General features: G+C 36.6%; 2 protein-coding genes and 1 long non-coding RNA gene across 3 annotated transcripts; 2 read left to right on the top strand and 1 right to left on the bottom strand.

Annotated features, from left to right (window-relative positions):
- The first annotated feature begins 321 nt into the window (after positions 1–321).
- LOC149732312 (uncharacterized) lies at positions 322–2,596 on the top strand. The gene is made up of 4 exons (XM_089883527.1): positions 322–508; positions 580–732; positions 1,142–1,250; positions 1,524–2,596. Exons 1-4 carry the CDS (start codon positions 395–397, stop codon positions 2,159–2,161), a joined length of 1,014 nt encoding a protein of 337 aa, XP_089739653.1. The 5' UTR covers positions 322–394; the 3' UTR covers positions 2,162–2,596.
- Positions 2,584–8,022, bottom strand: LOC149732311 (uncharacterized). The gene is made up of 7 exons (XM_089883525.1): positions 7,621–8,022; positions 6,975–7,078; positions 6,439–6,590; positions 5,614–5,788; positions 5,007–5,203; positions 4,034–4,297; positions 2,584–3,586 (listed from the first exon to the last, which is right to left on the bottom strand). The coding sequence occupies exons 1-7, from the start codon at positions 7,943–7,945 to the stop codon at positions 3,073–3,075; spliced, it is 1,731 nt and encodes a 576-aa protein (XP_089739651.1). The 5' UTR covers positions 7,946–8,022; the 3' UTR covers positions 2,584–3,072.
- Positions 8,023–10,262: 2,240 nt separating this feature from the next.
- Positions 10,263–13,431, top strand: LOC149732310 (uncharacterized). Its single transcript, XR_016385566.1, has 5 exons — positions 10,263–10,368; positions 11,018–11,075; positions 11,146–11,203; positions 11,331–11,368; positions 12,014–13,431. It is a non-coding gene; the product is annotated as an uncharacterized LOC149732310 (long non-coding RNA).
- The last annotated feature ends 116 nt before the right edge of the window (positions 13,432–13,547 follow it).

Genomic DNA, 13,547 nt, shown 5'->3' with positions numbered 1-13,547 from the left:
CTACCGGTAAGAAGGAAGAGTTTCTCTTGCATGGAGTAGGAGAAGGAAGTGCGTGAATTATTAATAAAGAAACTAAGAAGAGAAGAGTGAGAGGAGAGGAAATGACGCCCAACTCAAACGATGAAACTTGTATACAATCGGTACGCACACCACAGCGTAAAACCTGGACGGAGTGAAAGCTAATGTTTGGTTGGCAGAAGTAAAATTATATTAAAAGTAAGGTTTAAGGTTTTCTAGAACCAACAGCATTTAGAGTTTTAGACAAACCAAAGCAAAGGTTATTGGTTAAGAGTCTTCAGTTCGCTAACTACATCTGTGTTTCTAATTCGTCTTTAATTCTTAGTAAGAAAGTTATTTTTACATATTCAACTGTCACGGTAAATTCTGCTGAAGCATGCCTGAAACCGAGGAAGAAAAAAAGAAAAGATGGGCTCAAGCTGCTGCCCGCAGCGCTTATATGACCCCAGCAATGGTACACGCATTGAAAATGTCCAAACAACAAAGCCGGGTAATTGTGCTAGCCGGGTTGCTTAGTATTGGACTTGGCCATATTTTAAGATTTTCCAATTTGTTTTGCAGAACAAATACACCGAACAGTTCAATAAGACAAAGGCAAAATTCACGCCTGTTGCTTCGACCCCGGAATTGGATAACGCTAAACGACAAAGCTCCCTGGTCAGCCGGACACAGTACAGAAGCGAGTTTGAAAAAAGCAAAGCTAAATTTACTCAGGTTTACGAGAAACGTAACGTATAATATTCAGTCATGACTAGAGACTTGGAGGCGTTATATTTCGCGTAATATATAGTAGGGTGGGGGAAGATGGGACACCTTTGTATTATATTTTCTCGTTCCATATGACAGTAATCGAAGAACAGTCAAAGAATTATAAAAACGTATCCTCACGACTTCCATAGACCGCTGTTGGTTGTTTAAAACAAGATCAGGATATTTGGATATTCAGTGCCAAAGGTGTCCCATCTTCCCCCACCCTACTATACTTATAGCATATTTTGGTGACTAGAATACACATGCCGTCTGCGTTATATATTAAAGATAATATTATGTTGCCTACGCTGTATATGCAGCATTCACGTAGATTTTGTTTGTTTTAAACTGGAGGATAAACACGTTATTACAGATAGCTGACGACCCGGAAACTCTGCGCGTGAGCAAAGTGAGTAAACAGATCAGTAACCTGTCTTACACTGGCAAAGGTGCAGCGAAACCACGCAAAAGAAATCCAGCTTGTGAGTTGATAAATGGGGATCAAATATATTTCCAATGAATGACGGTTGAATTACTCTCTTTGTAAAATGTATTTAAAAAGCATTAGTTTTCTAATGCTTATGTCAAGTCAGTGCGCGTAGCGTATTTAGCGACTGCATTCACATGTTTATGAGTAACTGAAAGTGTATACCAGATGACTCATCCCTAGCTATTTGCTACAAGTTTTAACATATTAAGTTAAACTATGATATAAACACTCCTGAATTAGGAAGTATATTTCTGTTTTCCGTCAGCTACAAGAGATCGAAGTAGTACCCCGAGAGAAACAATAGAAATCAAGACCGAGGAACCTGTTTCAACGCCCGTAATACCTGATTCCGCACCGGTACTCGAGAATACAACACGTGATAGTGATGATCAGGCATCAGAAGTAAAAGAGTTTGAAAACTACGATGATCGGTCGGAAGACGCAGAAGCCGAAACGCCTGAAATAAACCAAAACAATATGGAAACACAAGAGAATACCGCAGTGGAGGAAAATGAAACACAGGAAGTTACACTGCCACAAAACGGGGACAGTAATGGCGAAAACACCGAAGAATATTCAGGTAATGGTCTTGGGGAACCGGCGCCAGAAGATCCGGTAGATGTCGAACCAGAGCAGAAAGCGGAAGCAGTGCCGATCGAAACTGAAGAGGAAAACATATACGACCAAGCAGCAGACTATGCCGATGATACTATCCAACAAAATCAGAGCTATGATACCAATGAATACAACAACAACCAGGAGGCCGAATACACTGAGGCGGGTGGGCATGATAATTCAACCCAAGAAGCTGTATATGATGATCCGGAAGAGCTTAAACAGCCAGAGCCTGCCGAAGAAGAAGAAGGCGGAAACTTAGATGATTTTTACGCGAATCTTGAGTGACAGCTTGGCTAATTCTTCTGTAAACATCCAAACTGGATAAGACATGTAGTTGGCAAAATTTGCCCAATTTCACTCACTATAACGGACAAATGAAAGGAAGTGTAAATACCGACAAAGATGTTTTAAGTATGGAGTTAGCCCAATGCACTTGGTTGTAGACAGAGTGTATATAAGTGTCAGTTAAAACGACCATTCATAAAATTAAGTTTTTATCCAGTAGTTTTTAAATTGCACTTCCTATTTCGTTCTTGTGTTTTTAAACTGCTGCCTTTATACAGCATCCTAAGGCAATATACCATGCGCTATGTATAATTCACTGTAATTGATTATAACTATATTGCGAATATATAGAGCTGTAAATACTCTGCGCATCTGAGGCAAACGTATTACGCGGAAAACATTATAAATAAATCAGATGCTGCCATTGCACTTTCATTTAATTTTCAACAATTTTAGTAACACAGTTAGTAAAACTGAAGTTTTATATTTTTAATATGACTTAGTTTTTGAATATTACAAAAGGGTATATTATAATAAGGCATAATCTTTTTATTAATATAGTATGGTGGGGGAAGATGAGACACCGTTTCATTCTATTATCCCGTCCAACTCGGTGGTAAAACAAGAACATTCAAAAAATCATAAAACCGTATTGTCATGACTTCCATAGACCGTTGTTAATTGTTTAAAGCAGGGTCAGGGTATTTAGATATTATGTGCTAAAGGTGTCCCGTTTTTCCCTACCCCATTATACTCTTTTGATTTCTCTAGATAAATGATTTGCTATAGAAAGACAGTGTAATAAGGGTTCCACATCTTACAAACTGCATCACGCACGGCTTTCTGCAACCCCCGTAATTTTAGTTCCACCTGGACAAATCTCCAATACAGTTTCGCACTCCCGTGTTATTTTAGGCTGCGGCGGCTGCGGCAACCAAGTCAAAAACACAAGTATCGTGAGGATATATTTTTGTGGGCCTAAAGTGTGCTATAACCCTTGACCAGCTTGAAAAATGAGACCATAAAAACGCGTCGCTCATAGCGCAAACTTCCATTTCAACAAGAGAAATTAGTTCATTCGGCGTTGGTCGAATATCTGGACATAGTTCTGTCGGGTACCGTTCGTCTATGAATTTCTCCAAGTCATCGAGTGTCCATACAAAGTTTTCTTTTGTGTTGTTCGAAGTACTGTATAAGTGCGTGTAAAGTTCGGTTAAATTTCCCTTTACTTCGCGAATGAAAGTACCCAAAGTCGGCGGTGCTGCAATGTAAATGGGAACACGGAGTTTTGTATTTCCTTTTGGAATCATTTTTTGTTGCACTTGCGCAATCGCACGCGCCACTTGTTCGGGAACGAAAACTTTGTTGCATATTTTGTCTTTTGGGTTTAATCTGCACATGGCTGCTATTATCTCTTCGTCATACCTGAAAAAAAGATTTTAAGTTGCTAGTCTTATATAAAAAACAAAACAATTACGAATACAAAGTTACGTACGTGGTAACTCGTAATGCGTGTACAAGGTGTAAGAAACATAGCATTATTGTTGTTATAACGACTTTCTTCCTCCCGCAGCGCGAGGGTATAGGAAAGTTACATTCTATTTAGTTTATGTATATAGTAGGGTGGGGGGGGGGAGATGGGACACCTTTAGCATCTAATATTCAAATATCGTTATCTTGTTTTAAACAATTAATTCGGTCTTTGGGAGTCGTGAGAATACGGCTTTGTAATTCTTTAAATGTTCTTTGTTTCTTACTAAATTGGACGAGTAAATTGAATGAAAAGGTGTCCCATTTTCCCCCACTCTACTACATATATAACTTAGCTGTTTCGTAATAAAAATGGGAATATATCCCAACCAACATATTTACCTCCAATGTATAGCAATGAATGGGAGATTGTTTGTCGAAGTGTCAACGAAATTCTTCGCTATATTGGCAACGTATTGAGGCCGTGTCGTTGCGCGTTCGATGGCTGCAAAAATGACGTCATCCGACTCTGTTTGCACAGCATCGAAAGATAAAAGCTTATCGACGTGAGAGGAATTGAAAAGTTCGTTTGAAATCACACCTTCGTGGAAGTCGACACTTAATGCGATGTAAGGGTGAAGAAATATTGGGCATCTTGCAGTGGAACTGTATAATAGCACAAGGAAAATTTTAGTTGAATTACAATGATCTAAACTCTGCCAATTATATACATATATATAATATTAGGGTGGGGAAAGATGGGACACCTTTTCAATCTATTTTCTTGTCCCATTTGGTAGTAATCAAACAAAATTCAAAGAATTATCAAACGTATCCTCACGGATCTTAAGACCGTTGTTAACGGTTTAAAACACGATCAGGATATTTGGATATTATGTGCTAAAGGTGTTCCATCTCCCCCACCTTGCTATAAACTAATGAGATATCTCTACGAAGAGCTTTGGACAAGCGAAGAGTCATGCGGCTAGGTTTGCTGCGTTGACCAAATGACCACGTGTCAACATAAAACACAAAATGATAATTTCAGGTTGCCCTATTGGTTATTTCTGTCCAATGCACGATTTATATACCTGATAAATTTTTACCAAATGGTGGGTGCCATTTTATATAGTAGATTGGGGGAAGACGGGACTCCTTTAGCTCATAATATCCAAATATCCTGATCGTGTTTTAAACAATTAATAACGGTCAATAGGAGTCGTGAGAATACGGTTTTATAATTATTTAATTATTCTTTGTTTATTACTAAATTGGGCGAGAAAATAGAATGTAAAGGTGTCCCGTTTTCCCCCACCCTACTGTATATTATAGTTTGAACGATATAAATTCTATACAGATCACAAAGTAAACGTACTTATAAATATCATTTAGTTTCTTAATATCCAATACGATTTTGGATCTGACATTTTTCGGGTAACTTGGGATATTACTTGGTGGGCATTGGAGTGTACTTCCGCTTTTGATGTATTCTTCCCTGTTTTGATCACTAAATATCCTTATGTCGTTGTCACGTTCTACTTTGTGCAACTCGTTGCAATTTATAGGTCTTGTCTGCCAAGAAAACATTAACATTAAACGTATTAACATGACTTGTAATTTATAAATTTGGTTATGGTAACTAAACTTGTTAGTATAATGTACAAAACCAAAAAGTTCAGGATCATCATTGTGGGCGTATGTGTCCTTGGGCAAGACACTTAACGGCAACTACTGTAACCCTGTGGTCACTTATGGGTTGTCCAAATTATCAGACATACATAAAAAAAAAAATCCCCCAAAAATAATCACCCACAAGCTAACACGAGGTGTATGAACCCGTGTTAGAACAAATGTCGTTTTCGGCCACGCGAGGATAAAGCAAGTTCCATTCACACATACATTAAAATAACGGCAAAACAACAGTTGTTTTGTAACGTCCTAAGATATAAAATTCTGCTAACAAAATATTTAAAAAATCTCACTTGAAAAATGGCGTCTATAGTGTGGTTACATTCTTGCTGAAATTCTTCCAAAGTTACGGTTGTCATGAACTCAGCCAGATGTTCGACGTTTATTCGATTTTTTGGCGAAACTACTTGGAGTCCATGACGTCCCGGGTCATTGAATTGTGGGTAAAATCGTGGGATGACCAAAGATCTGGATATCAACATAAGGTTTTTCAATTTCTTATTAAAATATGAACAATACGTTTCGAAAAGCGTTTAGACGATAAGAAAACGGAACACTTCGTTTTTGTTAAGGGTGAACCGAATTTTAAAGAGTATATATGAATTAGTAAATATAGTAGGACGGGGGAAGATAAGCCACCTTTTTATTTTATTTTCTCGTCTGATAGTAAACAAAGAACATTTAAACAAATATAAAACCGCATTATCACGTCCCCAATAGACCGTTGTTAATTTTTTAAAACACGATCAAGATATTTGAGCTTTATGTGCTAAAGGTGTCCCATCTCACCCCAGTTACTATATGAATGTCATTATAACATAAAAAAATAAGATTCTTTGTTTACTACCAAAGGAACGATAAAAATATAAAGATGTCCCATCTTTGCCCTAATATATACCACATAGGCCGATTTGTATTAATGTATAATATAGTACTGTAAGATAGGATACCGTTTTTCTTCGGATTTTTTTTAAAACAATTAACAAAGTTCATTCAGAGGCGCGGGGCCACGAATATAACTCTGTAAATATTCTCTGTTTACTACTATATAGGAGGAGAAAAGAAGTTGAAAACACGTCCCATCTTACCCCAACCTATTATATAAGAAGTAACCGAACCTGTTTAATTTAATTGCAACCAGCATTGATTCTCTGAGGCCAAGCAACTGGTTATTCGGACCAAACGTAAGAATTGGGAGAAGGAATTTGTTGCGGTCTAATTTGATCTTTGCTTGAGCTTTTTTATGATCAATTTTCGACACGGAACATTCCTAAAAAAGGAGAGTCAAATACGTTAATACAGGGGAAATCAAGCGTGTACCGATTTTAGTATTATGGAATAGCGAAGATAGAAAATCGCAATAACCATAAAGCTTGTTTATACGTCAAAATGGTTATCTAATAAAGAAAATAGCCTCATCTCATGATTTCAGTTTTTTGTTTATCAAGTGTGGAATAAATTGAAACATTATATGACTGTGATTTACGCCAGACAGAGCATGTGTATATCTCGTGGGTAAAAAGGCTTAGCTAAAAGATTTAACAAGTTAAACATTGATAACTGAGACAAAATATATAGACATTCTTTTATTAATGAACCGTATGTGATAACCCTGTCTAAACAAAGGTACAGTTTTTTTCCATTGCATAACTACTTGAAGGCGTTTGTTCGAAAGCTTAGTTCCAGCGGTTTCTGTTTCGGTTGGCCGACTTTCTTCAAGTGAAGTACTTTCATTCTTCGAAGAGATATGTGTGTGTTCTATATATAGACACCACAATCAGTAATATTTAAAACAAAGTTGTGAAATATTTGAAAGAAAACTGATCAAATAAAAATAAGTTTTATGGCTTCTGTCTGGATCCTAGACAAAAAGCCTCGAAATTATCCGAGCGTGTATCATAACCACATAACAGTGAGCAGTTAAAAGCGAAACCACAACAGTGAGCAGTTAAAAGCGAAACGTGCGTTAATATTTAGGTGGCGTTACTTTACATGGGTCTTTTAATAATATAATATATGTTCCTTTCTGAAAAACTGTAACTAGTTAATTTACGCCAATTTTCCGTATAAAATATCGGGTTTTCCATGTCAAGATCCCACAATACAATGCAGAACAGTCACGTATCCGAAAAAAAGTTGAAAATATAGCCAAGATACACATTCACATTGGTTACTGCTTCCTATAAAATATCTCTAGTGTTGGCCGTACATTGATACACCTTTATGAGCATTTACTTAGATATATACGACTTACAAATGCAATATATATATATATTGACATAATAACTTGATCAAGTCACCTGTGTTAAACTCCTGGTTTACTGAAAGAATCTTGTTAGTTCTTATTGTTGTAGTTTCTGCCAAGGAAAGTGTCTTTGTTGTTGTTTGGGCCGTTGTTATTCGTAAACTTGTTGTTTTAGACAGGACAAAATGGTTTATGTCATCGTTGTTTGGATTCTCCACTTTTGTGGTAATACCTCTTCTATTAGGTTGTTTATCATGCAATGGGGATTCCAATTTAAGCAAAGCCCCAGACATATAAATGATAGTTAGAATTGAAACAATACCCAAAACGCGAAAAATAAGCGAAATCCTAACCATGTTCCAACCTATGAAACACATCATGGCCTACACACATACGGATTGATTTTTATACCAGTTATAAGCATACAAATATTTCGCTTCCTGGATATGAATTACATTAGTAACTTGAAAATGCAAAACTGTAAAAAAGAACCAAGATGTCGGTATCCTTTTAAGTTAAACTACCTTTAAGTTTGGCTTGTTTGCTGAAAATTATTTGTCTAACATCTGAAATAACCGATACATATTTTACAGTCTACATTATAAATGGCTAGGCTGAACCATGGGCTGTGCCGACGTTTGGTATGTACGGTCTGTACTAAAGGTGCTCACTTCCCATGTTTAGAAAAAAGAGAACGGATTATGTTTCCAGCGATGGCGCATTCCGATTACTTAAGAGAAAAAGGCGGAAAAACATACCGACCACTTTTACTAAAATTGAAATATTGGCGTTGCTTCTAGCTTTCGACTTAAGCTTTATACCTCATCATACATACAACCTTGCAAGCTATACTATTTCTTAACAAGAGTGTAAAGTAGTACATTATAAGTGACTTGAAAATCAAGCCATATGTTACAGTTAAATCGGCCGTCTATCAATCGCAATTACATTTACTATCTACTAATTGCCGTTTCACCGAAATTAGTGTTATTTGGCGATATAAACTAACCCGCGTTATTATAGTTGTCTCTTATCGCGACCTTAATTAATGATGATGTTAAAAACATTAGCGTACCCTGTAGGGAAAATATTTGAGTTTGTGGTACAAAATAATTCATTGTTTAACAAGAATAACAAAGCACTTGCTAGGCTTATAGTTTTTTGATTACATAAATTATTAATGCGACTGCAGTTTATATGTATTTTACACCATTCAAGAAATCAATTGAGATACAGAATATACTTAGTGCATTTGTACCTCACATTTTAGTTTCAAGCGTTGTTTATTTATTACATTACCATTTAAAAAATTGTAAACACCTGATTTAGAAATCCTAAACACCTAACAACAGAACCTCGACCTTGGGAAAGCAATACACCTTGAACGGCTTTACTGGAATATTTAGTTTTTGGCAGCATCGATGAATAGTATAACCAAATGGCACGCAATACAGGAAGTATTATATTACGCTGTATAAAATGGGAGGAATTATAAACCAATCATTTCTTGATTACCATATTCGCATTTTCATTCCTCTTCATGTCCTTTTTTCATTCTTCGCCTCGTCCTAATAAGTAGTAAACAAAAAATGTTCACACAATTATATACCGAAATTCCGCGACTCTCCAGGTGGCTGTACACAATATCCGGAATTCGTCCGTTTTGTCCGGATTTAGCTGCCGCATGCGGAACTCGGTAATGGGTTTGCATATACGACTTCGCGGGCGAATTCGCACGCCGGATACTGTGTACAACCACCTTAAAAGAGCGTTGTGAATTATTTAAAGCACGACCAAGAAACATAGGAATTAAACTCTAACAGTAATATATAGTAGGGTGGGGGAAGATGGGACACCTTTAGCACATAATAACCAAATATCTTGATCGTGTTTTAAACAATTAACAACAGTCTATGGGAGTCGTGAGAATACGGTTTGATAATTATTTTAATTTTCTTTGTTTACTACTAAATGTGACGGGAAAATGGAATGATAAGGTGTCCCATTTTTCCCCACCCTACTATATCTTACCCCACAGTACTGTATATACTAGATGGGACTTAAATTAGGTGCAACGTTATAGGTATAATAGTAGCAGTACATCGCCGACAGTGGCACTAAAATAAATTAAAATGAAACCACAGATGCCCTCACCACTTTTATGAGCGGAAACAACGCTATTGCCCGAATCGTGTAGGAATGTATGAGAGTTAGCCCACAACTGATTTTCTTTAACAATATTTACGTTGGGATTTAACTATTGGTTTGGCTTTGACTTGTTGCCTTCCCACAATATAAAGTCACTTTAACTCATTTAAAAAAAGCAGAACGTGCTTTTATGGCACGTTGTGGTCATACTTAGTACTGTGGGGTAAGCTGGGACCCCTTTCGCACGGTTTATGGTCGTGAGGATACAGTTTTATAATTCGTTGAATATTTTTTGTTTACTACCAAATGGGACGAGAAATAAAATAAAAATGTCTCCTATCTTCCCCCACCTTACTATATAACCAATTAATTAAAAATTTTAACGTTTGCAAATGTTGTGTTTCCGTTCCAAATTCTTTGAATAGAAACTTACTCCCCAAATAGTTCCCCGCACTTATACACTTTAAAATAAAACTGGAAACACAATCAATTACAATTTACCTTACAACCAGCGTTAATTGCCTCCCGCATTTTAAGATTACACCTCGCGTATAAAACTTCAACCATTTCAACGGCGCATTTACAGAACGTGGCAGTAAAGACGAAGTTAGTTCTGCACCAGCTTGGGATATGGTGTTCTACTGCAAAACTTTGAGTTAAGTATTATTTTAGTTATAAACCAGTACTATATAATATTATTTGTGTACAGAATATTGCTATTTAAAACTGTTTCCACCACTGTATGTAGTATTTTTCTAATATTACTTTTTGGTATTAGTTTAAAACATGTATGTGTCTTGCGTACTCTTATACCACTTATATTAAACAGTAATATATATATCAATATACTATATTCTTTACATTGACATATTGTTTTCAGATGTTGCGTGACACTTCTTTATTGCGTCATAACGAACGTCACTCGCCACGTGACACGCTTTTTACAATGCTGACGTAAAAATCGCAACGTTATTCGTTACGTCACAATATGTTTGAATGGCATCGTGTCATAATCGCTTTCGTCATAGCTCGCTGATGTTACGTCATAGTTAGGTCGTCCTTCGCTCGCACACGTTCGTGACGTCACAACGCGATTTCTTCTACGCTTGCGTTTTTCGCCTTTTTTTTCGTGGGGCCCCATGCGCGTGTTTCGTCAGCGCAAGGCACATTACTTATTATCCAAATGTAGGCTATATTTATTATAATTACATTTGCACAAAAAGCGCAAAAGATGTAAAGAAGATCAAAAAATGGTAAAGTATTATTCACAATAGGCATTGTTACGTACGCTTTCTATTTTCTAGATAACGTCAGAGATGTGACGTCACGAAGTGGTGATGACGCGACAGAAGAACCCACTTCGTAAGTTTTCATTTTATCACAATATCCATTAATTAAAAGATTAGTATTTGAGATGTTTGATATTTTTTAGAACATGGTATGTGACGTCACAGGAAAAGTGGACCGTCGAGCACGAAGATGGAATGAAGGTTATTATTACGTAATAATATACAAAATATTGGACATAACTATGCTACAATAAACAACAATTAAATTATTGCATATTATAAGATGTACAATTTGTTTAATTATAAAAGCATGGTCGATTTTTTTTAGAAAAGTCAGCAGAAAAGGCTGCAGAAGGAAAGCACAAGGTAGTGTTTGTTGTTTAAACAATTATAATATCTGTATATATCAACTTAACACATAGTATTGTGGTGTAAGATGGGATATATTTAGCACATATTACCATATACCATACAGTACCCATTTATTAGCGTGTAAGGTTACAGTTATACAATTCTTTTAAGTGTTCTCTGTGGGACAAAAGAAAAATATATATACCATCTTACCCAAGCCTATTACTGCATTTCGAAAATAGCGTATTGTGTGCGCCCCCTATAATGTAGAGTTAAAATTACTAGGGCCAATGGCCAAACGCCTGCATTTTAGTTCTACATGCAATAAAGTATAATTCAAAAAAATGATACCACTATAACATATTGTTTGAAATGTAGAAACTGATATTAGTATAGTGATAATATGTAGAACTGTTAGGTATAAGATGGGACACCTTTAGCACATAATTGGATATTAACAACGGTATATCAGAGTCGTAAGGATTCGGTTTTTATATTTATTTGATTGTTTTTTGTTTACTACCAAATGATACGAGAAAATAGAATGAAAATGTGTCCCGTCTTGCCCCACCCTACTATACCATTAACTTTACGCAAGGTTTGAAATATAGAAGCTGAAAACCAAATATAGTATGATGTAACAAAAACCTTTTTTCGTAGCCGAAGAACAAAGATGAAAACACCGATAAAGGATGCCGGTTTGAGATTTTATATTTAAATACGTGTTGTGTGTTGGCGTGTCTGTGTGCGGTAGTTTACGCACTCTTACAGTGTTGTCAGATAATTGATCTCTTCTTGGCTGGTGCCCGTGTTGCCGTAAGGCAGTTTTACTGGAACTAACTTTGCCAGTAGTTTTTTAGTGAGTCACTACTATAGTGCATTTTGCATACCACTGAAATGTATGCAATGAAACTATGGCGAACATCTTGTTGGATCAGAGTTGGCCTTGTACACTCTATTCAGTGTTTCTTTAGCAAAGATCGAAATCTTTGGCGATTCTGTATTGTCTTGGTTAACTTGGTAAGAAACGCTATGTTGGTACACAAATACTTGAGTAATATTAACGCACAATGTAATATGCTCCAAATCCAGTTTTAAATCCCTGTTTTTCTTTAATTTATTATCTTCAATCCCGTTAAAATACCTTTTTTGTCCGACATAAAACACATGTTTTCCTTGTTTCACACAAAGTACCTTTTTTCGCCTATAAAGCCTGATTGTGACGCTGGCCACGTTACAATTACGCTACGTCGATGGTCGTAAGGACCTTGCGTTCGGTGCGGTTGCGTGACGGTCGACTTAGTTACGTTGTACAGTTGCGGGTTTGTTACGTGGACGTCGCCGCCAATGCTGCAGTGGTGCTACGCTGGTTATTTAGGCCACTGTTAGCGCGGTACGTAACAACCAATGCAGTTTGTCGTAACGGTCGATACAGTGCGTAACATCTGAACGATATTATAATGTGTGTAGTTATACGAAAGTATCGCGGTACCAACATGGTGACTTACTGGTTAACTAGGACAAACAGAGCCGTTGTTGGCTTCGATTCCTTGTGGTCGGACATTCAATATGGTGTACACTGCAGATTATTTATCCTTCAGGATTTGAACCATATTTTCTTGGTAGATGTTTCAATGAATATGTCCACGTTAATTACCTTTTTGTAATTGTCTAGTTGTTTGGTATGACTGCGCTGTTGTGTTTTTGCATGGCACAAATTGTTTATGAGCACTCATCGTATTCTTTGTTTACTTTTATTGCATTGTATGTGCATTCGTTGTACAATTTTTGTCTAGGGTTTCTTTAACCTGCGTGGACAGTAATATCCCGCAAGGGTTTCTCACCTAAGAAGAAACCCACTACCATTGGCTGGGGGCTTGTCGTGCCGTAGTGGCTTTTCACTAACGCCAGCCACATAAATTATGAGGGTATTTTAATCTTGTTTTTATTTTTCAGAAGACTTGCACTTTGCGAATATATACTTCTCGTACAAAATTCTGTTCTTCCATACAAAATATTTAATTTTTTAAACTTTACTATTTTGCACCATACCAAAAAATATACCAGGCCGCAATTAACATTCTTTGTGTTGTTCTCCGCTTTTGCGTAGACGAATGTGTTAGCTTGATCAAATTTTGCCCAGGTTTGCGAAAATTATTCTTTTTGTTTGTAGCGCGATTAGCAAAAATCCAGT

This window comes from Ciona robusta, chromosome 8 (assembly GCF_009617815.1).
Source record: "Ciona robusta chromosome 8, ASM961781v2".
In the NCBI taxonomy this organism is placed as follows: domain Eukaryota; kingdom Metazoa; phylum Chordata; class Ascidiacea; order Phlebobranchia; family Cionidae; genus Ciona; species Ciona robusta.
Note: the sequence above shows the minus strand (reverse complement) of the source record. Positions and strands in the feature narration are given on the sequence as shown.

Excerpts from the sequence above, each read along its gene's own strand:
- LOC149732312 (XM_089883527.1), top strand. The coding sequence starts at position 395 with ATGCCTGAAACCGAGGAAGAAAAAAAGAAAAGATGGGCTCAAGCTGCT. Across the intron at positions 509-579 it reads TGTCCAAACAACAAAGCCGG|AACAAATACACCGAACAGTT; the intron begins GTAATTGTGCTA and ends TTTGTTTTGCAG. Across the intron at positions 733-1,141 it reads GCAAAGCTAAATTTACTCAG|ATAGCTGACGACCCGGAAAC; the intron begins GTTTACGAGAAA and ends ACGTTATTACAG.
- LOC149732311 (XM_089883525.1), bottom strand. The coding sequence starts at position 7,945 with ATGATGTGTTTCATAGGTTGGAACATGGTTAGGATTTCGCTTATTTTT. Across the intron at positions 7,079-7,620 it reads AAACCAGGAGTTTAACACAG|AACACACACATATCTCTTCG; the intron begins GTGACTTGATCA and ends GTCTATATATAG. Across the intron at positions 3,587-4,033 it reads TTCATTGCTATACATTGGAG|GTATGACGAAGAGATAATAG; the intron begins GTAAATATGTTG and ends TCTTTTTTTCAG.